This window comes from Syngnathus typhle, linkage group LG14 (genome assembly GCF_033458585.1).
Source record: "Syngnathus typhle isolate RoL2023-S1 ecotype Sweden linkage group LG14, RoL_Styp_1.0, whole genome shotgun sequence".
Taxonomy (NCBI): Eukaryota; Metazoa; Chordata; class Actinopteri; order Syngnathiformes; family Syngnathidae; genus Syngnathus; species Syngnathus typhle.
Window position 1 is genome coordinate 1,088,109 of NC_083751.1, and position 24,453 is coordinate 1,112,561.

General features: G+C 42.1%; 4 protein-coding genes and 1 long non-coding RNA gene across 9 annotated transcripts; 2 read left to right on the plus strand and 3 right to left on the minus strand.

Annotated features, from left to right (window-relative positions):
• The first annotated feature begins 22 nt into the window (after positions 1–22).
• Positions 23–23,598, plus strand: LOC133167504 (uncharacterized). The gene is made up of 3 exons (XR_009717999.1): positions 23–504; positions 718–796; positions 23,539–23,598. It is a non-coding gene; the product is annotated as an uncharacterized LOC133167504 (long non-coding RNA).
• arpc5b (actin related protein 2/3 complex, subunit 5B) lies at positions 1,121–3,771 on the minus strand. Its single transcript, XM_061298352.1, has 4 exons — positions 3,492–3,771; positions 2,852–2,923; positions 2,609–2,785; positions 1,121–2,281 (listed from the first exon to the last, which is right to left on the minus strand). The coding sequence occupies exons 1-4, from the start codon at positions 3,630–3,632 to the stop codon at positions 2,219–2,221; spliced, it is 453 nt and encodes a 150-aa protein (XP_061154336.1). The 5' UTR covers positions 3,633–3,771; the 3' UTR covers positions 1,121–2,218.
• Positions 6,266–24,419, minus strand: LOC133167498 (cytosolic phospholipase A2-like). 4 transcript variants are annotated; one of them, XM_061298341.1, is made up of 19 exons: positions 24,280–24,419; positions 16,792–16,892; positions 16,509–16,590; positions 16,092–16,240; positions 15,899–16,012; positions 15,767–15,804; positions 15,537–15,681; positions 14,853–14,989; positions 14,416–14,638; positions 14,227–14,341; positions 13,218–13,355; positions 13,049–13,138; positions 11,207–11,272; positions 10,569–10,699; positions 10,383–10,494; positions 9,937–10,121; positions 9,578–9,767; positions 8,299–8,456; positions 6,266–7,451 (listed from the first exon to the last, which is right to left on the minus strand). In XM_061298341.1, exons 1-19 carry the CDS (start codon positions 24,326–24,328, stop codon positions 7,293–7,295), a joined length of 2,382 nt encoding a protein of 793 aa, XP_061154325.1. In that variant the 5' UTR covers positions 24,329–24,419; the 3' UTR covers positions 6,266–7,292. The 4 variants fall into 4 exon arrangements, with proteins under 4 accessions (XP_061154325.1, XP_061154326.1, XP_061154328.1 ...); XM_061298342.1 differs by lacking the exon at positions 24,280–24,419 and adding an exon at positions 19,317–19,459; XM_061298344.1 differs by lacking the exon at positions 24,280–24,419 and adding an exon at positions 18,560–18,698.
• Positions 17,509–22,165, plus strand: LOC133167501 (uncharacterized). Of its 2 annotated transcripts, XM_061298348.1 has the most exons (3): positions 17,520–17,790; positions 18,353–19,228; positions 19,336–22,165. In XM_061298348.1, the coding sequence occupies exons 2-3, from the start codon at positions 18,365–18,367 to the stop codon at positions 19,660–19,662; spliced, it is 1,191 nt and encodes a 396-aa protein (XP_061154332.1). In that variant the 5' UTR covers positions 17,520–17,790; positions 18,353–18,364; the 3' UTR covers positions 19,663–22,165. The 2 variants fall into 2 exon arrangements, with proteins under 2 accessions (XP_061154333.1, XP_061154332.1); XM_061298349.1 differs by having other exon boundaries at positions 17,509–19,228.
• LOC133167499 (uncharacterized) lies at positions 20,069–22,914 on the minus strand. The gene is made up of 2 exons (XM_061298346.1): positions 22,684–22,914; positions 20,069–22,162 (listed from the first exon to the last, which is right to left on the minus strand). The coding sequence occupies exons 1-2, from the start codon at positions 22,810–22,812 to the stop codon at positions 20,399–20,401; spliced, it is 1,893 nt and encodes a 630-aa protein (XP_061154330.1). The 5' UTR covers positions 22,813–22,914; the 3' UTR covers positions 20,069–20,398.
• Positions 24,420–24,453: the final 34 nt, after the last annotated feature.

A 24,453-nucleotide genomic window follows, 5' to 3' on the forward strand; every position in this document is an offset into this window, starting at 1 on the left:
CCTCTTCCGGGTCATACCAAAGACTATAAATATGGGACCCATTGCCTCGCGTTCAGCATCAGAAGTTGGAATTGAGGGGTTAGATCACCAAATGATTCCCGAGCGCGCCACGGCCGCTGCTCCCCCAGGGGATGGATTAAATGCAGAGGACAAATTTCACCTCACCCAGATGTGTGTGTGTGATCATTATTGGGACTTTAACCTCGCCGTTAAACAAAACGCAGACGACCATGACGTCACTTCCCGTTTACGAACGAGTTGTGAATCGCATTTCCGGTTCCCCAACTGAACGCTTCTGCGAGTGAACGAGTCAGGTCGAGTGAGAGTGATTTGCATTTCCAGTTCATTGCGAGAACGGATCAGTGAGGGAACGAATCCTGCCTGATTTTGCCGTTCGCGAACGAGGCAATTAATAACGGATCACTCAGTGAACGTGTTGCATCTCCCTCCTATGGAAGCCAGAATGTCTATTCACGATTTGCCAAGGAAAGAAAGTGGTTACTGGTGAGTGGAAGTGAGTGGTTACTCACTGAAACACCACTTTTATGCACGTTTTCTCCAAGCTAAAGGCTAACTTTATTGCATGACGGAATTACGGGGAGATTATGCTTCTCTTTGGGTAATCTTGATTTTATAACACATAGTTTTTAAGTGACGTGTATGCATATATATGCTTAAATATTGTTATGCAATATATCTAATGCAATTTTACAATAGATTGCTGGTGAAAATGGCGGTGTGCCTAATGGAGTGTCCGAGGGACGTCACAGATCATCCAGCCAATCAGAAAGTGGGGGTGAGGCCGAGCGTGGCACTTTTCTCTTTCATTTAAGCTTTGACCATGAATTTTGATTATTTAATTTATAAAAAAAAAAGAGAAAAACAAAAAGGATCAATGGGGTCGTTGAACGATTCGCTTGAACGAATCTATTGAGTGAACTGATTCTAAAGATTCAGTTCACTTAAAAGAACTGGAATGCGCATCACTACTTCCCAAGCCGTGTTTATGAATGGCAGTGTATATATTCTTTTTTTTTTTTGTATTGCCCTGCGATCAGCGTGTACCTTGCCCCTCCTCCCTAGTCAGCTAGAAAATGGACTCAAAGAACACAAAAGAAAATTCAACCAGCATTCATACCATTTATTGTTTTGTTTTTTGTCAAAAAAAGCACAAACATAAAAAAGGAATATGTCGTAAGGCAGTTTTTTTTTTTTTGTACATCAGTTTGGTATGTTTCCTTGACTCCTTACCCTGCAACTAGAAATACATGAAGCAGAAGACAATTGTACAGTTCTTCTGGTCATGTCAAAACAGCCTATACTGCATTAGAAAATACATCGAGCATCTGAGGATGCAGAAGCAGATATCAAGATTGAACCTTTATGACTCCATTTCTGAGAATGAAAATAAAGTCAAATGTTGTGAAGCTTTGGTGAAACAATGAGCAAACTTCACCCACGCGTGATCTGAAATAAGCAGGGAAATAAAAAAGCGCCAAGGAAACGAGTTGTTTATGAAAAAGGTTGCTGCTCTTACACCGTTATTTTTTGTTCTCCATTACACAAGGGCATCTAAGTCATTCCTATGAACTCACAAGTAATCTAATTGTTTTATTTGGCAACAGATGAGCTCTACCTCGTAAGGCAGACAAAACCTGAACAGGTTTCATCTGGTTATACAAAATGTTTGGGATAATGACAAATCAATGTGCATTATATTGGAATTTAGGGACAGTGCACACTAAAGATGCAAAAGGACAGGTACAGAAAACCTGGAGGCAAGAGTCATTTCTTTTTTTTTTTTTAAATTGATGTCCGTGCATAAACACACAGACCAAATATGTATCACCTATTGTTGGTCTCATTAAACAAAAATGACTGATTTTGCTCAAAAACATTTTCAATTTTTGAATGAAGTTGGGATTTGGTCATGACCAGAAAATATTCCTTATTTAAAAAAAAAAAAAAATTCCCTAGGGTCATTAGTTCCATCTGAAGCACTTTAAGACAGAAACAGAGAATGCGTGTGTGCACTTAGTAACAAACATGACTGTGCACAAAGATAAATGTGCCAAATTCTTTTAGAACCCAGCAAAGATTTTCTCTAGCAATTTGATCGCACACAATCCCATCGGCGCTACTCAACTGATTTTCCTTGTATGCCATCTGTTACATTGTGTGTGTGCGTGTGTCTGTCTGTCAAACATGTGCTCCACATTTAAACCGTCTTCCTGGCCGTCAGCACTCGTACAATACTGCCCACTCCTCCGGCGGCCAGCGCCTGCAAATGTACACAAATGCATTTATTGACTTGGCACATTTCAACTTACTTTTATTTTTCTTATTCTAAGGAAGTACCTGTTGTTTTGTGTTTGCATTACTTTGAACAAAATCAAATACTAACAGTCATTTTAGAGCCTACAATACGGTATATTTATTTCATGCTGTTTTATCCTTGCAATCAATATAATTATTAGAATATAATTAAATTAATATTATCCATTATAATGATTACAATAGAATTATTACAGTTCATAAAGATAGTATGAGCCTGGGTAAAATAAACGACTATAATGGCCAAATTCCTGACTGGAGCAGACCAATGTACCTTTTCATGCCACTGCAAGAGGACAGCGCTGCTGTTTTCTGATGGCCTCTCAAACCCTTTGTAGATATACTTCATCAGCAGGTCCACGCCGTTCTTGTCCAGAGACTGAACTCCTTTCTCAATGTCACTGTTCTTAAAGGCGCTGAGCACCTTCAGCACCAGACCCTCCGCGCGGTCCTGGTGACAAATTGGACATGTGGAAACATTGATCCAGAAGCCAAACTAGCAGAGAGTCAACCCCACCTTGACGTTCTGGTTCTTGGTGTTGATGGGGGGGTTCTTGAGGACGGCGTGTAGAGCTGCCATGTTGTCTCCTGTGCAGGATTTGATCAAGGATGTGAAATACACTGCTTTGGGTTCAATTATCGTCAACAAAAATAAGGGGAAACTGAAACGCAAGATTCTTCCATCTGATTGGGTGGAAGTCGGGGTGGGCGTGGCATAAAGCTTACAATAAGGAAGTTCCGCACTTTTCGACCTTATAAGGCGTTCCATCCAAACCTGAATGGACGTTTGCTTTGCAGCAGCATCTCGCAACACGCACGGCAGTATTAGAATGAACAAATAATATTCACTCGCAGGTCACGAATGACTGACATAAATATCTCATTGGAAAAAAAAAAAAAAAAAAAGGGGGTGGGGGAATCTCGCTTCGAGCCATAGAGCAAGGAAAGACTTGAACACAGAACCCCCTGGAATGTGACTAGCAGGCAAGTCCGGGCAGTGACTGGCCTCATTGCAAACGCCCGATTAGCAAGAAACAGACGCCCACGGAAAGTCGAATAAGATCATTTGGGACTATCTAACGATGTGATGTTACACGAGAAATGTTCCCAATATGCATGGCATGCTAGCATAGAGTGGGCTAATAAGGTAAAGGATATTGTCTGATGAGGGAGTCCACCTCCGCCTCGTCGGGACCCAGCTGGTTCTCCCCTCCGTCCTCCTCGTCCACAAATTTGTTCTCGTCGTACTCATCCACGTCCACTCGCCTGAAGCGGGCGGACATGACGTTCTTTGACATTTTGGGAATGGAAAAAAAAGTGCTAAGAAGTGGATGAAAGAGCGCAAAGGTTAAAGCTTAATTTCCGGCCTTTTCGCAGTCAAGTGACAAGCAGGAAGCCAAGCGACTGACGTCGTCTCTTTCCTTCTGTGGCTTTTGGTTCCGCGTTGTACGCTATCGCCGCCCTGAGGCTAACAATGGAACTGCAGGCAGTCTGGAACGTGGCCGCTAGAGAGCAACCGCGCCTTACAAATGTTATAAAATTGCAATCGCAACGGTTCAAGGATTCATTCATATCTATATTTTGGAAGAGAAAAAAGCTCGTATCATCTCATCCTTTCATTTTTATAATTGATTATTCAATTAATACTTTTTTACACGTTATTTAAATTCTGCTATATAATTTCTGCTGAGAATGCAACTTAATGGTGAGCTGAAATTATTTGTGTTTTGAAATATGGAATGTGAGAATTGTTTGAACTATTTTAATCGGTCAAGAAAGAAATGTGGAAAGGAAAATTAGGACAATATCTATCTATCTATCTATCTATCTATCTATCTATCTATCTATCTATCTATCTATCTATCTATCTATCTATCTATCTATCTATCTATCTATCTATCTATCTATCTATCTATCTATCTATCTATCTATCTATCTATCTATCTATCTATCTATCTATCTATCTATCTATCTATCTATCTATCTATCTATCTATCTATCTATCTATCTATCTATCTATCTATCTATCTATCGATCTATCGTTGAAATGGGAAAGATAGGAACCTTACTGGATGAATGTGTCATCCACTTGCATTGGAGGCTTTTGGTGGTAAAAATGTGTAAGTCTGGGAAAAGCCAGAATTTAGTAAATTGTGGAAAATGACTGCTAATATGTTTGGAACGGTTTGAATTGGCTAGAAAAGCCAAGATTGCCGGAACAATAATAGTGCAAGAATTCAGTTTGCCCTTCCCCTGCGCTTGCAGCTAGTCATGTGACTGTGTACGTACTTCCCATGCCGGGAGAAGCAATGTATATAGTGTGTACTTGCTGATTCATGGTGTGGAATTGTGTATTTATCTGGCTGCAGGTGGGTGGGTGGTCACCGGTGATTCCTGAAAGCTGCGCGTCACCACGGCTTTTTGGATTTTCCTGCTCTGGGTGAAAATAGTTGTCACAGGAAGTGGGGAAAACTTTCCATGTTGAACTTCAGCCCAGTGAATTTTCAAAAAAAAAAAACTCTCAAGGAGTATTTGGCAGAACACAAATGAACCTTTACTCTTTTGATCACCAAGACCCTCCTCATATTAACTCTTGTGATGTTGCTATGGCAACCGGCACTGAAGCTAAGGCTTTATTTCCCTCACTCTTCTTGTTCAGTAAAGAATGTTTCATTTCCTTTTCTGCTCCGTCTAGACTGTTGGCCTTCTGCCACAGGGCGAGTAAAATTAAAAAATTCCATGTACAGTAACAAATAACTTTTAACACACCATCTGATGTATTCATAGAGCAGTCCCACAAACACGCACGCGCGCGGTGTTGCGTGCATAGGTCATGAGTGTCCTCCGTGAGGGCTTTTGGGAGTGCCCCAGCCCATCAGCGTTATGTGTGAATCAGCACATCAAAAGGTGAGGAGACGTGCGCATACATGAGCTTCACGTGAAAGCCCCGAAGGAATGCAATGCACGATAGCCATCATTTCCTCTGGTGTAAAGTGCATTGCAGGTTACAAATGAGCTGACAAATGAAGAGCTCAAAAGACGCCTAGCTGTGTCCGCAAGGCATCTTTAAAAACCGTCTTCCTGCAAGATGAAGGGGAGAATTCCGCTCTAATGTATCTTAAGCACTTAATCGGTTCTCCCACATAAAGAGAATTGCCGCTTATTAAAGGGAGCAATATAATGACTTGACATGTTGGGTGGGACTTTCAAGGTGGTTTGTAAATGTTTGGTGGTCACTGTTCCTGTGGTTAGTTGTTTTGTGCTCCGCTCTGATCCTAAAATCAGCCTCGTAGTTTTGCGGATTGTTGTACGTAGTTGTTCACCTTTCTGTGCAGTATGACCTGTACAACGTTTATCACGTGTGCTTAAAGGGAATCAAATATTTCCAATGTCCATTCTGTGTAGGTTGTCATGGTTTCTGTGTGCTCGCCCCTCCCTTCCTGTGTCTACTCTCAATCGACGTACCAATCACAGTCATCTGCCTCTCGTTACCTGTCTGCATTTAAGTCCTGCGTGCGTGTCGCTCCCTTTTCCGATTGTTCGCGTCTGTCGTCTTGTCTGTCGTCGGCGTTCCTGTCTTTATCTTGTCGATTTGTTCCCTAGTTGAGCTTCTTATGGTCTGTCTTTTGAGTTCTCCAAAAAAGCCTGGTGGTCCAAGCTGCATTTGGTCGCCCAGCTCCATTCCCTCTATGACAACTACAGGGTTATCTCAAGACATGATGCTTCTTTTTATGTTGACTTGGAATCTCAGCAAAGATATCTCAAAAGGAAACCTTATTTTAATTCATTATATTTATTTTGTTTGATTCCTTTAAACACGGTTGTCATTCACCAACCATACCAGTAATTCTCAACACCTTACACATTTTAAAAGCGATCTAAAAATGTGACCTATCGTGACCAAATAATAATAATAATATAAAAAATGTAACCGGAGCAAACATGAAAAGTAAAACAATTTCACGACAGACCATTTAGTGAACCTTTAGCTAAGAGCACTGAGAAATGTTTGTGGTCGTTTTGTTTTCCGGATCTCTTCCAAAGCAGAGCGCTGTAACTCAATTGCCCCTGCAGGTGGAGGTGGAATGTGTCAGATTCCAGGCTTCCCCCCGCTGGAGGTGTAGGTGTGGCAAATTCCACTGACTAGGCTTACGATGCCACTTGGCAACCTGGCCTCAACTCCACGTCTAGGAGTCAGGTTGAGGAAATGAGCCCCGGAAGACAAAGCTAGCCTTTATCTGACACAGTGGCCTGAAACAACACAGTCAGGCTCATAAACACACCTGAGAAGGTGGAAAGGCGTTTCCATGGTAACGGGCGTTGTTTAGGTACAATGGCCGCTTTGATATCAGGCACTCCCCGCTCGTTCGCTCGCTCGCTCCCTGTGGGTGGGTGAGTGAGTAAACAATCTTGAAATGTTTGAGGGGTAGCACTCATCGTGTTTACCAATTACCATCAAACAAACGGTTACAAGCTTCACTCGGATGATTTCAGTCTTGAGGACATGTTTGGACGAGTCGTTCCGTTGCCAAAAAAGAAAAAGTGTTTTATATTGTTATGGCGTGATGAAGATGAACAAACAGGTAGAGTACACGCAAAGTTCTCACAGGAGTCTAATTTGAGATCATATGCCGTCGGCTCAAGTGAGCATGAATCGATGCCAGTTCAAAGGTGCAGCACGCAGAAATAAAAATAAAATAAAAACACATTGATACGTGACTTGGTTGTTTTTTTAAAAAGTACAGAGACAGATCTCGCTGCTCCTACAGTCTAAAAACGGTGACATCCAGTTTCGGCGAGGGGGAAAGCAAACGTTAGCTGTTTTCCCACTACGTGCAAATGAAGCCAGGTGAAAAATGTCAGTGTGATTCCAAGCAGTAAACATCAGAGTTGTTTCCAAAATCCCTTTCAGCATCAACGTCATGACCCAAGATGAGTTTCCGAAAAGCAAATGCAAGTCAATCTTGTTGGTCATTGTCCCCGTTCCAGGATGTGGCATGACGTTTCCTTTTGAGAAGCCTCTTTCTGGGGATCTCACTGAGGGAGAAGGGCAACGTGGGGTTTGAAGGATTCTCCTTCCGAGACACGATGCGATCTTTGATGGCTTCTTTAATCACCTGCAGGAAGCAAGTGGAGGGATTAGTCGTACCTTCTTGATGTGTCTATCTTGGAATGTATGGAAGCCTGATTCACAATTGAGCTATAAGTAGGGCTGGCAAACTTGATTTGATTCGACTTATGTTTGTTTGTTTGTTTATTTGCTTACAGTCCCGTCGTGTGTGTGCGCACAGTAGCCTCTTTCATAACAGCTGTTTTTGTTCTTCAAGGTACTCTAGGAATAAAGTTAAACTGAGCTGAGGCACTCTAGTCGAATTCAGAGTTGCAATGTCTTCAGACAAGCTAGAAGGTCATTTGCAGAAATTGGTCATCTGTCTGGTCAGCAGCCAAATGGCCATCTCTCTTCACTTGCTTAGCTTCTCATTTCCCAGAGGAATTTGTTTCACTCTTTGACAAGAGGTGATCAGAATGTGCACTTTTCACAGAGGCTTCAATTGTGGGCGGAGCATGGGAATGGCAAACAATGAATGTTGCTTTAAATGTGGAGGTGCAGAGGGATTTGGGAGTGATCCACACCAGAGGACCATTGCGTCACATTTGACTCCTCACTCAGGCCGGAAGTGACTCACTTACAGTCAGTGAAACTCAGGCTGCTCTCTCGTAGTGATACAACGACTACCCTCGATAAAACATGCAGTGACAGTAGAAAGTTTTAAAGTTGCACCATAATATGACCAATGTGATGATTGTTGGTAGAAATATTCAAAGGGTTCCCAATGACCACACACAATAAGAACCTGGAAGTACACAACCATTTTGCGGAAATAAATATAGAGTAAGGATGACGACAACAAGGAGGAGGAGGAGGAAAAGAAGATTTGTATTTTGATTGAATGTCCAACTCACCTCCAAGTTGTTGAGGGTGTTGAACTCCATCAGATCGTGAAGTCGGGTGTAAGCCTCGTTGGAGTATTGGAAATTGAAAGTGGAGAATGGCGACTCGGGATCGTCGAAGATGTCAAAGTCTGCAAACTCTTTCTCCTTCTCAGTCTCTCTTGGAACACCTGTCATCCATGATGAGGATCAAATCAGGAGGGATGAGCTCAGCAGATTTCAACGGAAGTTGTTCTTTTTTTGTTAAATTGAGTCGTACTGATAATAAGAAAAGAAACAAATGAAGCTTTGAAAAATCTCACGGCACACCACCAAACAAATTGGATAGCGATGTCAATTGTATATTTTCTTATTATTCTATTATTCTTTTTGTTCTGTTTGTCAGTATAAGTCGCTTCCATAAAAAGATGGACATTTGATCGATGGACTTCAGCCTGGTCTACTCAACAATCCAGTGTGAAGAGTGCAGTGAGTGGGAATTGATCCTAAAGCAGCTTCCCAAAAGTCAGCAATGTAAACGTCGACTCTGACAATGACCTAGTGTATGCTGCTATTATGGGATGGATGCCTAGCATGCATTCATGTGTCAAATAAATTCACACATAACGCATTAGATCGTTTTTGAGGACAAATTCTCAGACAAAACGCAATATGGAGGGACAATTCGGGAAAGTGAAGCAACCCGAGGGAAACCTATTGAGGATTCAGTTTGGATAGCGACTGGAAGTCCTTTTATGGAATATGCCGTTGGTTAAAAAGAAAGAAAAAAACTTACATAACTTCCATAAACAGACAGCGGAAGTATGTGGGCCCGTGGCTGACTGAACATACGTAAAGAGCCACTGGAGATGGAAATGAGGTGTTGGGATGTCTTTGTGAGAGTTTTTAAGGATACATGAGCTGTTTACACATTGAGTAACTCTCCCACTACTCTGGCGGATTCCCTACCGGCCTGCCTGCCGGTACCTGGCTCCTCATCGTTCTTGCAAACAGCTGGTGTCTATGCGCACAGGCGATCCAGACGGCAAAAATGTATGTGGCTTTAAAAACACATCATTTCCATCGATAAGCGACCGCAACGACCCTGAGCGTGCACGTCTCAACGGTGAGCAATGGGGCACAAGTGGCGAGAAATAATTAGCGGTGGTCTCGCGTCACTTCAAGGAAGCCGTGCCTCATGTGGCCTTACGGTAAAATAGCATAAAGGCTGCAGTTAGAATGTTTTCCCTGCGGAAAGCTCGCTCGCTCGCCATATGCACGCTGGCTGGCTGGCTGGCTGGCTGGCTCTTACCCGGCGCTTTGAACTGCCTGAAGTTGATGTTCACCAGGACAAAGTGGATGACAGTGGGGCAGTTCTTTTCGCCTTTCTTGGGTTTGAACACGTAGCATTCCTTGAGGCCCTCGCGGTCGAACACTTTGGGATCGATTTTGGGGAATGGGAGCTTGTTCATTCGAGCCCACTTTTCAGCCAACAGGAGCTCCTGGTGTGTACATTGAATCCGTTCAATAATGAATAAATCATGCTTATTTAAAAAAAAAAAAAACTTCCGCGACTGCTAGCATGATGTATTTACCGCCAAAGGCGTATCTATCTAGCGAGCTAATTACAAACATCAATTGAATGTGTCATGACGCATGGCGGAGTCCGACCTTGAACGGGGGGCTGGAGTCACTCGGTCGTGCAGAGAAATCAAAGGAGATGATGAGGTCGACGCCACGTTGGGGCCGCAGGAGGAGAGGGTAGGGAAGGTTGTACGTCAGGCCGCTATCCACCACGTGGATCTTCTTACTTTTCACATCCAGAGGCTCGTAGATACGGTCAAACTCATCCGGGTCTGAAAAGAAAGAACAATTAAGGCAAACAAGACTGGAATAAATGCCCTAATATAGGAAGGAGTGTCACATTTGTTGGCATGGACAAACTTGAAAAACTTGAAACAGCCTCTTGTTATGAATTTAAAAAAAGAAATTTGAAATTGTTTTCCCTTCCATTATCCATGAATAAGATAGCGAGTGGTTATTTCTAATGTGGCCTGAATGTAGAACATGCGCATTTGCGTGGTAAAAGCAAAATAAACATGGCTTGTTTGTATAACCTGTGACAGCATCCACCTCTTCCTCGGGTGTAGCTGCAGAGCGGATGAGCCCACTGACGGGAGAGAAAGGCATGCTGGTGTTCAGGTTCAGACCCAACATGAAGTTATGCACCTGTTGGGAAAAGAAAAGGGGAAATTTCCATTGGCATATGGGCGGAACGGTGACGATCTTGCCATTTGGGTCACCTTGCCGGCGCGGCCTTCTCTGGTGTTGAACAAGGCGGAGTCACTGAAGAGCGACGTGAACATCCGTTGAACCCAGCTGGCCTGAGCAGTGCGATGATACTCGTCATCGGCCTCCTGGTTCTCCGTGCCACCTGACCGACCGCCAGCGTGTTTTTCAAAGTCAAGTTAGATTGCACATCCAGAGCAGAACAGAGCGCTTGAGAAGAAAACAAATGGGACTCTGGATTTTTTTTTGCAATCCAGAATCATTCATGTACCAATATCTGATCAAGGTCATGTCTTGTCAGTATTTTCAAATAAATGTGGCCATCATCAAAAAGATATGGGGAGAAATTTCATTGGCTTTCTCTAAAACATTTTCATGTGCATTGATGGGGTTTGATGGAACGTCCAATTTATGTCGTGAGACTATTTGGAGCAAAGGCCAAATGTTCTTTCTCATTTGCTCTATTCATTATTCACGGCACATTTTTATGGTGAGATGGTGCACAATGTTGACCTTTGAATGTAATCATCCATGCAAATGGAAAGTTTTCCACAGATATGAAAAACACACGGTCAGGATTTCCGCTTTCCTCGTAATATATCTGAATAAGTCAACAGACTCTGTACAAACAGCATGGCGGATTGTAGCTCACCTTTGCGGACTTCCTCCTCGTTGTCCATGCTGTCATCTCCGACGATGTGCTGTGGTTTGATCTGCTCTGTAAAAGAAGACGGCAAACATTTGGAAAAGCACCACAGGCGTAGTTTGAAGGAAAGGAATGGGAGGCAAACAAACATTGTTCAAACGGTTAAAGAAAGGATCATTTTAGTTGGATGAAATTGGATGCATTCTGAGGTTTCCAAATTGGCCCCCAGAAAACCTGAATAACGACTATGGGAGAGGCCAGCTCTGATTGTCAAGGAAATATCGACTTTAGTCATCGGCAATAAGGTGGGAGTCCCGCCCGTGACTGGCGCCAAGTCACTGCTTAGATCCTTTACAAGCTGTCAAATTGTATTGCGAAAAAGAGATGTTGCAATCCTTTAGGTTCCTGGCATTTGAAAAATGTTCACAACCCTGGATTAGATCAGCCTCATATTTCTTTGGCGTGAGCATCAAGTTTGCACATGCAAAATGACTAAATTAGGTCCTGATTGTTCGGCACATCAACACTGTGCCCAAAGGATTTGGCATTTCTTTATCACACCCAAAATAGACGAAAGCAGAAATGTAATACAAGCCATTCTTTAACAGGGCGGAGAAGTTTCCACACGTTTGCTCGGCGCTATCAATGCTTTGTGCCTCTACACGCAAAGGTCATCCTAAACAAATGCATTGGAGCGAAACAAACATCCGAACTTCCCCTGGAAATTGATACCTCGCAACTGTTGTGGGAACAACAAAGACCATCACTACACACAAACAACATTCAGAGGCCCTGGAAAGGTGTGGAAATATTTACGTGAAGAAGCAAGGAAACGGAAGATCGATTGAACAATGCGGTCAATCGTTCATTCGGATGATTTGGGCGAAGGAGATTTTCTGGCTTTGCGGATTGAAGTGGAATGCAACATTTTTATTATTATTATTCAGTGAGCAAAAAGAATCACATTATGCCACAAATGTAAGTCTGAAAAACTATTTCCAAGGTTTCGGGACTTGAGGAAACCACGATCAGAGCATTTCTCCACATGGGGGGAAAAAAACTGTCGTGAACCTTCCCAGAAGTGGTCAGTCATCCCAAATTAGGGAGGTGAAAAAAAGTGCCCACAACTCACCTCATTTGAGGTCTGTGGTCGGGACTCAAAGCAAAGATCAGACAGCTCAAAGGCAAATAAAACACCACTGTGGGAAAAGGAACTTTCCGATACGACGGTACCCAAAACGTTTGGAAGAAATAGTCGATGGACCAAAATTTTGCAAGCTGTGTGGCCTGGCACCTAACATAGCATTTCAAACAAAGACCAACATGGTGGCGGGCGGCAGTGTGATGTCTGCTTCTAACCATCTGCTCACAGGCTCAACGCTCCAGCGTACATACCAGAAAGTCCACCTCTGAATGGCTGAAAAAACAACGACAGGGTCGGAGGGAAGCTGGAAGCCATCCCAGATGGTTTTGGGTGAAAGGCAGACTACACCTTGGATTAGTTGCCAGTCAAGACAGACAACCAACCGTTCACACCATCACTGAGCCGGAACAAGATTGGATTATGGATCTATTGGATCTTCATAGATGGTCTGCAATGTTCCCCTTTAATGTTCTTGACTTGAATGAAAATAATTGTCGCCGTTGGATCATTGTTTTACTGATTAGCAGTCAACCAAATGGCTTGCTGTTTGGAAAGAACTAGAACACTATTTTCCTGCTTTGAGACTTCCCGCATGAGCTGGAAAGTCTGGATTGCTGCTCAGCAGTTAGCCAAAGCATTCAAGTGAAACAGGAGAGGAGTCGAGAAAGACGTAAGGCCGACCGACAGTGAGGGGAACTGCTTACCTAACTCCTCCTCCATGGTGGAGCCTCCTGGTGTGTCTTTGACCCCAAGCACTCTGTTGAATAGAATGGAAAAGGCGCTGCCCCACACACCTGCCACAGGCCAAACGTACAATGATTTGGAATTTCAGTTGCAAAGGTCAAGGCGTATTCTCAAGCACGCTTTTCTCACCCATTAGAAAGTGAAGAGGGTTCTCTTCGTATTTCTTGACGACCGTCCCCATGAAGAACTTGCTTCCGAACAAGTCGGGGGTCATGAAGGTGCCGTATTTTGCCATTCCGATTTCATAAGGGCTGAACTCCACCCAGTCTGCAAGTCAATTCCTTCAAGTGAACTTGGCAAAGGCGGAACTCAGCGTTTGTCTGCTAGTGCTGACTCAGCTGCTAGCGTGCAACGCTACAAATGCCAAAGCACACTCAACGACTCCCCCCCCCCCCCCCCCCAAAATAGTCTCAATGTTTGCTGTGCGTCTGCTTTGTCAACCGTGGCCGATTTGAAACGTCACAAATTGGACCCCATTGACTCGCTTTAACGTATCCGCCGAGGCTTTCGTGCTTTCGCTAATCATGCCTCTCGGATGATTTTGGCCGAAAGCAAAGCTGGATTGACTGCCAGTCCATCACGGAGCACATACATACTTAGCCCATTAGATATGTTTGTGGAATGTGGGAGGAAGCCGAAGAAGTACCGGTATCAGAAAGGTTTGGTTCTCCGGTTTCCCCTCGCATTCCAAAGACACGTCATTTTAATTGAAGAGGTTTAATTACCTACAGGTATGAATGGTAAAGGATGGAGCTTGCCTTTTGCCTTTGAATTAAAATGGATGTTCTAATAATAGGTAACACTGTTTTCCAGGCAAGACTCCATGTCTGATGTTGGGCCCTTAGTTGATAGGGGCCTCGGGGCCAACAAAGAGGGTTATTCCATACGGGTTACATGAAAGTCAAGTGACATATTTGTTCAGGCTTGCCTGACATCCAACAAGCCTTCCAGCCATGTGACTAAAAATAGACACAGAAATGCACGCAAATGTTATAGCGATTATCGCGATGGAAAATTGCAAAGCCGTCCGTTGTGGTGTCAGAAGAGTCGAGACGTAATCGCCGATGCGTGCTAGTCAGCCACCTTTTAGAAAGAAAATGTCTGAAGGGTTTGATAATGCTCCGAAGACAATATTTACCTGCAAACATGAGCTCGGAAACATCAGGCTTAACGTGCAGACAGGTGAAGAGAGGAAGAGGACTTTGGGCCTGGTTTATTTTCTCCCGAATGTCACCTAACTTGATGTCCATCCTCTAAGGAGAAGAAAAACATGGACTGATGGTAGTGGAAGTTCATTATAGTATACACTCCATCCATTGACTCTTACCGCAGGTATGAGTGTCTCCCCGATAAGCATACCAAAGATATCGGTGAAGGTCACTGGCTGTCCAGAAGCCTTCTTGGTCCACAAGGCTTGGATGTAGTTGGTTATGTGTTGGGGCAGCAAAAGCCTCAATGGGTTACTGCTAACTCTCTTCATTAGTTCCTTGTTGATCTCTTTTGGGCCTATGTTTGGAAAGTCAGGGTGCGAGTAGAGGCTGGACATGTACCTAGAGAGAGTGGACATGCATTTATTCGAATGCAACACATGAAAGAGAGGGTCACTTGGACGATCAAACCACTGCCAACCCAGTTAGTAACGTTGATGTCCACCTGGCACGGAATGAGTTAACAGAATGCTCCAAAACAAGTTGATATTATTGGCAACAAATGTCAGGCGACACAAAGTGTTATTGAAATCTGGGCCATCTTGGGACTACCTACCAGGTGGATCCGGAAAGACCGGCAATATAAGTGGCACAATCTAGAACTCCAGACTCAAAGAGGGCCTTCGTCACACCCGAGTAGCCGACCATGGCGCGAAAGCCACCTCCTGAACCCGAGATGGCGATGATGGGTACCTGTCCCGCACACAAGAGGAGCGTCGTCAAACAACGTTTTTTTCTCTGCCTTCAGAACCTTAAACTAATCTAAATCCCGCCAGAAATATTCCACTATTTCCTCATGATGGATTGGCCATTGCTTGGTGTCCCAGCAATGTGCTGATGTCATGAACAGATGTTTGAAAAGTCCGACATTATTCCGAGAAACCTTCTGACAGAAAAAAAAAGGTGTCACGTCGTGACATTGCTACAAGTGAAGACAGCAGCGGGCTATCTCATTCCTCAAGAACTTCCTGGACAGGATGAACACTTGTAGATTACAGGCGGCCGGCCGGCCGGCCTCAAGGGCATCACAGAAAAGACACGTGGGCGAAGCAACTTTGTGCAAGGAACAAGAACACATAGTTTAAGACTTTTGGCATTAGCAATATTCTTCATTATTGTCTATTATTCATTCCATTGATAGAAATTAAAAAAAGAAATACATTTTGTATATGGACGGTGTCATGTTTTTTTCCCTCTTTCCAAAATTCGATATATCGATACAAATTCTCGTCTTAAACACCTCTTCCGGCGAGCTGGGAAGGAATTGAGGCTTCTCCATGTGGAGTAGCTTCTTGATGCCCAGCATCACTCTTTCTCGCCGCCTCTGTCGGAACTGCTTCTCATTGTCACACAAGGCCAGGCTGAACCGTAGATCCAATTTGGTGCTGGAGGCACAGAGACGTACGTGCAAAAAAATGTAAACCTTGTGAAATGGGCATGGCCTAAACCGAAAGAAAGGAAAAACCTTACTATATCTCCAGGAACATCTCTAAGTAGACCTTGGTTGCCTATCCAAAGAATAATAAGACATGTTATTCAATTCCACCAACTGCAAGTGTTGTTTGACAAGTACAAAAGCCAACATGACGTGTTGTGGCTCACTTTGCCGATGAGGATGGTCTCCTTCTGTTTGTGGCCAAGTTCGAGGTTGGAGATGTCAAAGGAGGCAGTCCCGAGAGTCTCGTCCACCACATAATTGGCATCCATTAATGTGACCTGAGTAAATAAGTAGAACTACATTATTATCTCGGATCACCATTAATGGCAAGAATGTTTCCAAAAAAACAATTCCAACCTCAAGGACATTCTGCAGGTTGGGGTCAAGTATGAAATGAAAGGTCTCGTTCCATTTTGGATTGACGTTGTTGTCTATGTGCTTGGTCTTCTTCCTGCTGTCCGGGGTTGTCGGGATGAACAACTCCACATATGGATCTGGTGTGTCCACTGCGCAAATATAGATATACAGCAACGCTAACAATGATGCTTTAGAGAATGGGAAAATAGTCAAGCTGATTGTTGTTGCATGAATGAGATGTAAAATTACAATTATTCACAAAAATGAATGAAAAATGCTTTTGGTTCGAAATGCTGCACCGAAATTGAAAGACATCACGACGCCGGGCGGGTGGTCTCTTTTTCTATTTCTGACGCTCGGTCCAAAATGTATACACTGTATCTGTTGCGGAATGAGTGTTACTTCATAAAAACTCACACAAGTCCCCAAGTTTTCCCTTCGTGACACTCTCGGCTCGAACAACTGTCACCGTGAACTTGTGGGAAAATTGTTGCTCCACCTGAAATGCAGGATTAAGGTCATATTATATAATGCCACCAGCTTAGCAAGAAGAAAATCACATAAAATGGGGTTATGAAACAAAGCATTCAATAAAAGCTGCCAAATTGCCCAAACATGCTAAGGGAGCTCAGTCTGTCTATTTCACATATTATCACATATACAACAACCAACAAAACGTAAATAAAACATGAATACTCACAATTATATTAGATGCCATGGTTGGATGTGAATGATGGAAGCCTTTATCAAGATGGAGTTCAGGAGAAGAACATCTCAGTCCTCTGTTTACTCCGTTCGAGCCTGTAAATTGAAACCAATCAATTCAGTCATCAGTTCCCATCTATTCAGCAGAGTGCCATCGCTGACGAGACCGGGAGCACGTAGGAAGATTCCGTGGTCGTCCAAAGCGTCACGTAGTTTGCCTCACTGATCCAAATTCTACAAGTGCCAGGTCATTCCGGCTCTTGTTCCGCAGCAGACAAAGAGCGCATGCAGGGCTCCGTGTGCGTGTGTGCGTGTGTGTGTCAATAAAAGCCACAGTAATCACGCAAAAGAGGCAACGAAAATGCACAGTCGGCAATTTTCAAAACCCTGCATCCCATTGATACTTGGATCTACGGAAGAGGATTAGGGCCAGTGAAGAAAAAAAAAACGAGGGGTGACAGGATTCTGACTTTTTTCTCAGAATTCTGACTTTAAAGTCAGAATTCTGACTTTATTCTCAGAATTCTGACTTTATTCTCAGAATTCTGACTTTAAAGTCAGAATTCCGACTTTAAAGTCAGAATTCTGAGAATAAAGTCAGAATTCTGACTTTAAAGTCAGAATTCCCAATTTCTGACTTTAAAGTCAGAATTCTGACTTTATTCTCAGAATTCTGACTTTAAAGTCGGAATTCTGACTTTAAAGTCAGAATTCTGAGAATAAAGTCAGAATTCTGAGAATAAAGTCAGAATTCCGACTTTAAAGTCAGAATTCCGACTTTAAAGTCAGAATTCTGAGAATAAAGTCAGAATTCTGAGAATAAAGTCAGAATTCTGAGAATAAAGTCAGAATTCTGACTTTATGGCATGGGGTGGCGGAGGGAAAGTCAGTGTGGTGTGGTTTTGACCAGAGAGGACATTATGTCGTCAACGAGTGAGTTTTTGCGTGCCAGAGGATTGCCGGAGGACATCATTTCACACTTGGAGGAGCGGGGGTGAGTAAATAAAGCATTGTGTTCATTTTGGTGACTGTTGCGTATATAACTGGCTCCGTGTAGCATGTAGCTCCGTTGCTAATTGATAGCTCTTGACGGGACGCGCTGCATTTACACGTAAAGAAGCATTATGCGTATTTTTGTTCATTCAGTACTCAGTTTCATTAAACCGATGACGTAATGCACGATTATAAATATATATAAACGTCACAAAGCGTCGGTAAAACACCGCGACTCGCGGCATAAACCATGCCTTGCTGATTGTGACCGGCTGCAATATCATTGCACCTTAAATTTAACTCAATACACTGATCACACTGTTGTTTAAGAGTGGTGATTCTACCCGCCACAATTCAAGGTTACATCATTTGAAGGATAATCATGCACGTCTTTATTTACTCACTGGATGAGACTTGTTTAGTGATGTTACACCTGACATCGTACCAGGAGTATTAGTATTAAAAACAACTTCATACAATAAGCATACTGTCATAAAGTCATGTTTTCAAAATGCCCACTGTTGTGTTTGACAAATTGTAATTGTTTTTACTTTGTTGTGCAGATAAAGTGACTGATGGAGGGTGCAACTCAACCAGTGCCTGAAAAGCTGGATTTGGATGACTTAATCAAGCTATGCTTTAGACTTGCATTCAGCAACAAGGAAATACTTGCAGTTTTAGCACATAATGCTCAGACTATTATAAGTATTCGGACTCTGAAGAGAACTTGTAAAAGACTTGGTCTGTTCCGAAGAAAGAATCAGTCGGACCTGGGAGATGTGTTGGCTTTTGTCCAGCATGAAATCCTGACTTGTGGCCAGATGCAAGGTTATCGCTGGCTTCATCTACGTGCGATTCAAAAAGGATTTGTTGTCTCACAAGATACAATAAGACAAATTATAAAATTGGTTGACCCAGTCGGCGTGGAATTAAGAAGAGCACGACGCCTTAGAAGACGCCAGTACAGCTGCAGAGGCCCAAATGCTCTTTGGCACATGGATGGCTATGATAAATTAAAACCCTATGGGATTTGCATCCATGGTTGTATTGATGGGTTTAGCCGGTATGTGTTATGGGCAGAGGCCTATACCACAAACAATGATCCCAAGGTGATTGCAAGTTATTTTATCAAAACAGTTTCGCGCATTGGTGGATGTCCAGAGAGGATCCGTGCAGACAGGGGCACAGAAAATGGTTGTGTTGAACAGATGCAAGTGTTTTTGCGACAAAACCACTCTGACAATTTTGCTGGGGAGAAAAGTTTTCTTTACGGGAGAAGTACTGCCAATCAGCGCATTGAAGGGTGGTGGTCCATCCTTCGCAAACAGAGCGCGCAGTTCTGGATTAATTTATTTCAAACTCTTCAGGAGGATGGTCACTACACAGGAGATTTTCTGGATAAAAGTCTTATCCAGTTCTGCTTTCTTAATCTTGTGCAGGTAAAATATTTTGTCTCTCCCATCATGTTTTTGAAGTTGAAATGAATAAATTGAATAATAAAAAATAGCAATGTACTTAAATACTTAACTATGCTGCTCTTGTGCAGGATGAGCTGGATGAAGTTGTGAACACATGGAACTCACACAAAATAAGACCAAGGTCGAACGGTGATACAGCTTCAGGCCGGCCAGTCGTCATGTATTCATTCCCTGCCATGCACAGTGCCGAGGATCGACTGAAACCCACTGGAATGCAAGATATCACTGCGTGTATGGAAGAGTGCACTCCAAAATGCCAGTTTCCTTGCGATGAAACTGTATTTGAACTGTGTTGTCTGCTAATGGAGGAAAATGAATGGCACGCTCCATCAGATCCATTGCATGCAAGTGACTTGTATCTTATGTTGAGAGAGGAATTACTGAAGATTGTTTGACAAGCGTATTGATGTAATACATATAAACTCCTCAGAAAATAATTTTTCTGATTTTTTTTTTTAATCAGTAGTCTGTATACTCAGTTACTATGCTTTTTTTAGTCCTACAATGCCTTCTTGACCTTTAAATATTCCTTAATGACCCAAATTAAACAGAATAATTCATTGCAAAATTGATTTTTTTTTAACTATGCTTACCTGATCTATGGTTATTCTTTTCCATCTGTGACTAACAAAAACCAAGATCTTACATTTTGCTTGAAATGTCCTGAACTTGACTGCTTAAATATGTATTAAGTATTAATGTATTACTTGTATATTAAAAATTGTGTCTTTTCATAGAAGGCATCTGTACAACATAATACTTTATTTTTATATACCAACATTCAGGTGCAGTCAGGAAATACATAGTGGATGAAGAGTGAGTTTATTGAATGCAATAGAATATTACCACTCTTCATTACAGAAGCATTCACTTAATACTTGTAGCTGCTGAAAACAACCATCCAATGGTTATGCATAACATCTTGGGTCATTTTAATAAAGCCCTAGAACTTTTATATGTATAACTGGAACACAATGCCAAATGCAAGCTGTTTCTATAAAACTCTAAAAACAGTGAAGGAACGAATACAAAGTTTGTTTCTATTTGACCAATACGAACAGTGAACAAAATATGTTGTGTTGATGTAACTTACAACGGATAATTAAAACGGAGTTATGGTTATTGACAGAATTAAACAATATCCATGACCCAGATATTGCTTTCGAGAACGGCATTGAATTCTGATCGGAAGTCTGGGAAATTTTCATAGCTGTCAGCAATGTACAAAACCTTTCCACACGTGTGCCCCACTGGTCTTCTACTAAACTCTGTCATTTGTTGAAACTCCACAAGGATGGTGTCGGTGACAATAAGATCAGATCCAGTGCAAAACCGGAGAAATTTCTGAAGCTTGAGTTCATCCAACTCTCTGATGAACCTTTTCAGATGATTTACCACTTCCTTCTGCTTTGAGGTTAAATCATTTGGAAATTTCAGCAGTTGGCAGACCTTTTTGGAAGTAGGTTGCAAGTCAGAGCACAACTTGTTAAGTGCGTCAGGACTTATGAAGTCATGGTGAAAAGTAACCTCCCTCCAGCAGTCAATAACAAACATGGGCTTTTGGACAAGCTCTTTGTGCGCTATTTCCTGCAGTATTGTGGGAAAGGTTTCAGGTGTGATAATCTTTCTACACCCATAGCTGTCAAGAACTTCCACAAGATCATCTTGGTCCACTTCTGAAAAGTTCTTCATTGCGTCCATCAAAACGTCACGCTCCTGGCTGCTCACAAACTGCAGAAAGTGGGCCTTTGGATCACTGTAGACACAGTTGAAAAGCACTTGCTCGAGGAAAGGAAACGCAAGTTTGTTTGGGAAATAGCAACACTCTTGGTAACCTTTTACAAGTATTCTCCCAACTGCTTTCCACTTTGCTGCAGAAAAATCATGACGGATAAATGGCACCTTAATTGATGTACCAAGAGTGCATCGGTCATAGAATTCCTGCCAGAAACAGGTGAGAACATCTCTCAGTACTCCAGACCCAACACCTGCTTCTTCTCTATCACCTGGGAGTATGCGTTTCACACTGAGTGGTTTGTTCAGTATTTCTTCTTTGCAGAATGCTCTTATCATATCATTCAATGTGTCAGTGGAGTGGACAGTTATAGTCAACACATCTTGTGGATCAGATGGATTGAGGGGCATAGCAGGACCATTGTAGATCATTGTGACTTCTGTATCTTCCTGTGTGTCATATGTGGGACCAAAGGTAATTTCTGAATCAACAGAAATGTTGAATAGCTGGTAGACTTCATTTGAATAAACAGAGACCTCGTCACTTTCTGCGGCATTGTATTCACTGCCATTGTCTGACGTAACTTCCTCGTGTGTGTGGATATCATCTTGGTTCTCTTTTGGTCTTGTTGCAATGTAAAAACGCAACAATGTTAGCTTTGCAGCCTCGTACATATAGCCGATGGAATGGCAGGTGTCATCAGTGAGGCAGTTTTGTTTGAAATCCCAAACCTCAAACTCAAAGTCCAATTGTGATCCTTTGGGAGAAATTCCATCTGGGAAAAATAGTTTTTTTCCTTCCTTGAGAATGTCTTTCAACCCAGCTTCTGTGGACATATGAAGTTTTCTGGTACCCCCTCCCTGCTTCTCCCTCACCTGTTTGGTCATCTTTCCATCACTGTGTATCCATCCGATGGCAATATTTCTTGTTGTTTTCTGCTTCTTTGTCTCTTGTGGTTGTGTCTTTGAGGTGGTGTCCTCTTTGTCACTGTCTTTCCTGAGTTTCATTTTTTCACGTAGTTTTTCTAAAAGTCCGTTTTTTCTTTTGGATGTAGGCTGTTTCGTCTTGCAAAAATTAAAGAGTGCAATGCGGTCTCCATAGCGAGGGATGTAATTGGCAAGAGCGGCATCGTCCATCAGTGCGATGACATCACTGTCAATCTGCACGATGACAGAAAAAGAAATCTGTCACACACAATCACTTAATTTGAAAGAATGAAGCACAAATATAATACTTATTGTAAATCAAATCCACACTCGACAAACATGTTGCAACTGTTTAATCTTTAAGAATTTATTAAGCCACATTTATACCTGAAGTCTATGTGTTTTTTATTTCATTTTATACACTATTTCAATCATCAGTTGACTTAATGTGAGTGTGTAAATACTTAAAATGATCTAGCGTTGGATTGTGGTATGGAGAGTCAGCAAGGCATAAGGGGTTTTATCGACGCTTTGTGACGTTGCCGTGACGTGTATATATATTTATAATCGTGCATTACGTCATCGGTTTAATGAAACTGAGTACTGAATGAACAAAAATACGCATAATGCTTCTTTACGTGTAAATGCGGCGCGTCCCGTCAAGCGCTATCAATTAGCAACGGAGCTACATGCTACACGGAGCCAGTTATATACGCAACAGTCACCAAAAGGGACACAATGCTTTATTTACTCACCCCCTGCTCCTCCAAGTGTGAAATGATGTCCTCCGGCAATCCTCTGGCACGCAAAAACTCACTCGTTGACGACATAATGTCCTCTCTGGTCAAAACCACACCACACTGACTTTCCCTCCGCCACCCCATGCCATAAAGTCAGAATTCTGACTTTATTCTCAGAATTCTGACTTTATTCTCAGAATTCTGACTTTATTCTCAGAATTCTGACTTTAAAGTCGGAATTCTGACTTTAAAGTCAGAATTCTGACTTTATTCTCAGAATTCTGACTTTATTCTCAGAATTCTGACTTTAAAGTCAGAATTCCGACTTTAAAGTCAGAATTCTGAGAATAAAGTCAGAATTCTGACTTTAAAGTCAGAATTCCCAATTTCTGACTTTAAAGTCAGAATTCTGACTTTATTCTCAGAATTCTTACTTTAAAGTCGGAATTCTGACTTTAAAGTCAGAATTCTGAGAATAAAGTCAGAATTCTGAGAATAAAGTCAGAATTCTGACTTTAAAGTCAGAATTCTGAGAAAAAAGTCAGAATCCTGTCACCCCTCGTTTTTTTTTTCTTCACTGGCCCTAATCCTCTTCCGTATGGATCTCTTCCAATATTTGCAGTAGTACTTCAAATCAACGGCATGCACTCGCATTTAAGATGTCGAAAGATGCTCGTTGATGAGAGGAAACACTGTTACTTTTTAAATGTTCTTGTCCTGTATGTTTTCGAGTGGATTATCATCGTACAGATGTCTATTGATTGATTGATCGTTTGGTTGATTGACAGCTACATCATTGGGCATAAGCATCCTTTACAGTGTGTGTTAGTTAAAGTCGTCACCATGCCTTTCCATTTTTTTCCTCTGTAGGCCAACAGTTGAGGCAGATGGCTGTCCAACACCAAATATTGCTTCACTCAAAGGTTTCTATAGGTTGGTGAAAAACTTCTTCCTTTCCCCAAAGTAGCCTACTGATACGAAATAAACAGTGGGGGTACTGAACATGAGTCATTATTCTAAAATAGAAATAAATAAATAAATAAATAAATAAATAAATAAATAAATAAATAAATAAATAAATAAATAAATAAATAAATAAAATCAACCTTGTTTTTTTTATATTTGGCTCAATGCAAATAAAATAAAATTAAAGTGAAAGGCAATGAATTACAGACATTTTCATATTTTCATTGGGCAATTCCCTAGAGCCATCGGTACAAGTTCGTGATCCATAGCTCTAACAAGTTCTGTCTGATTATGTTTTTTCCCCGGCTGGACATGTCATAAATTGTGAGAATATTTATTACATAATAAAACGCGGCAGTGGACATGCTTCATATGACGTTGAAGAGCTTCTTAGACAAAATAACAAGAACAACGACGTGCATACTTAACATCTTATATCATCTGATCCGGGCTAAAATAGATCAGGGCAACAACAACAACAAAGGTTTCATATTCTGGGCTGAAGTGACTAAACTTTGGTTTCCTTGTTATCCAAAATTGCGTAAACGGCAGTTACAGACACAAAATAGACTTTTTACCTGTGCGCCAGTCTCATTCATGGGAAAGCAAAACATCAACGTATAAGAGAAAAGAAAGTAGACATACCTGAAATAAGATGTTTCGAGTTGATCAATCCTGCAAAAAGTACTTTCATGCGCGATCACTCATTCCACTCGTGTTGCGGAGGGAGGCGGCGCTTGACGCGGACAAGCAGCGTTGACTTGAACGGGAGCGACGGGTCAACTTTTCATAAAATATTGATCATGAAAAAGAGACGCT

What these genes read in the sequence shown, in the direction of transcription:
- LOC133167501 (XM_061298349.1), top strand. Translation starts at nt 18,365, where the DNA reads ATGGAGGGTGCAACTCAACCAGTGCCTGAAAAGCTGGATTTGGATGAC. An exon ending in GCTTTCTTAATCTTGTGCAG is followed by an intron (nt 19,229 to 19,335) that starts GTAAAATATTTT and finishes GCTCTTGTGCAG; the next exon opens with GATGAGCTGGATGAAGTTGT.
- arpc5b (XM_061298352.1), bottom strand. Translation starts at nt 3,632, where the DNA reads ATGTCAAAGAACGTCATGTCCGCCCGCTTCAGGCGAGTGGACGTGGAT. An exon ending in TGGACTCCCTCATCAGACAA is followed by an intron (nt 2,924 to 3,491) that starts TATCCTTTACCT and finishes AAATCCTGCACA; the next exon opens with GGAGACAACATGGCAGCTCT. An exon ending in TCTTGCAGTGGCATGAAAAG is followed by an intron (nt 2,282 to 2,608) that starts GTACATTGGTCT and finishes GTACATTTGCAG; the next exon opens with GCGCTGGCCGCCGGAGGAGT.
- LOC133167498 (XM_061298341.1), bottom strand. Translation starts at nt 24,328, where the DNA reads ATGAAAGTACTTTTTGCAGGATTGATCAACTCGAAACATCTTATTTCA. An exon ending in GGTCTTTCCGGATCCACCTG is followed by an intron (nt 14,639 to 14,852) that starts GTAGGTAGTCCC and finishes CACTCTCTCTAG; the next exon opens with GTACATGTCCAGCCTCTACT. An exon ending in CAGGCAGTTCAAAGCGCCGG is followed by an intron (nt 8,457 to 9,577) that starts GTAAGAGCCAGC and finishes CATGGATGACAG; the next exon opens with GTGTTCCAAGAGAGACTGAG.
- LOC133167499 (XM_061298346.1), bottom strand. Translation starts at nt 22,812, where the DNA reads ATGGGGTGGCGGAGGGAAAGTCAGTGTGGTGTGGTTTTGACCAGAGAG. An exon ending in CACACTTGGAGGAGCAGGGG is followed by an intron (nt 22,163 to 22,683) that starts GTGAGTAAATAA and finishes GTCATCGTGCAG; the next exon opens with ATTGACAGTGATGTCATCGC.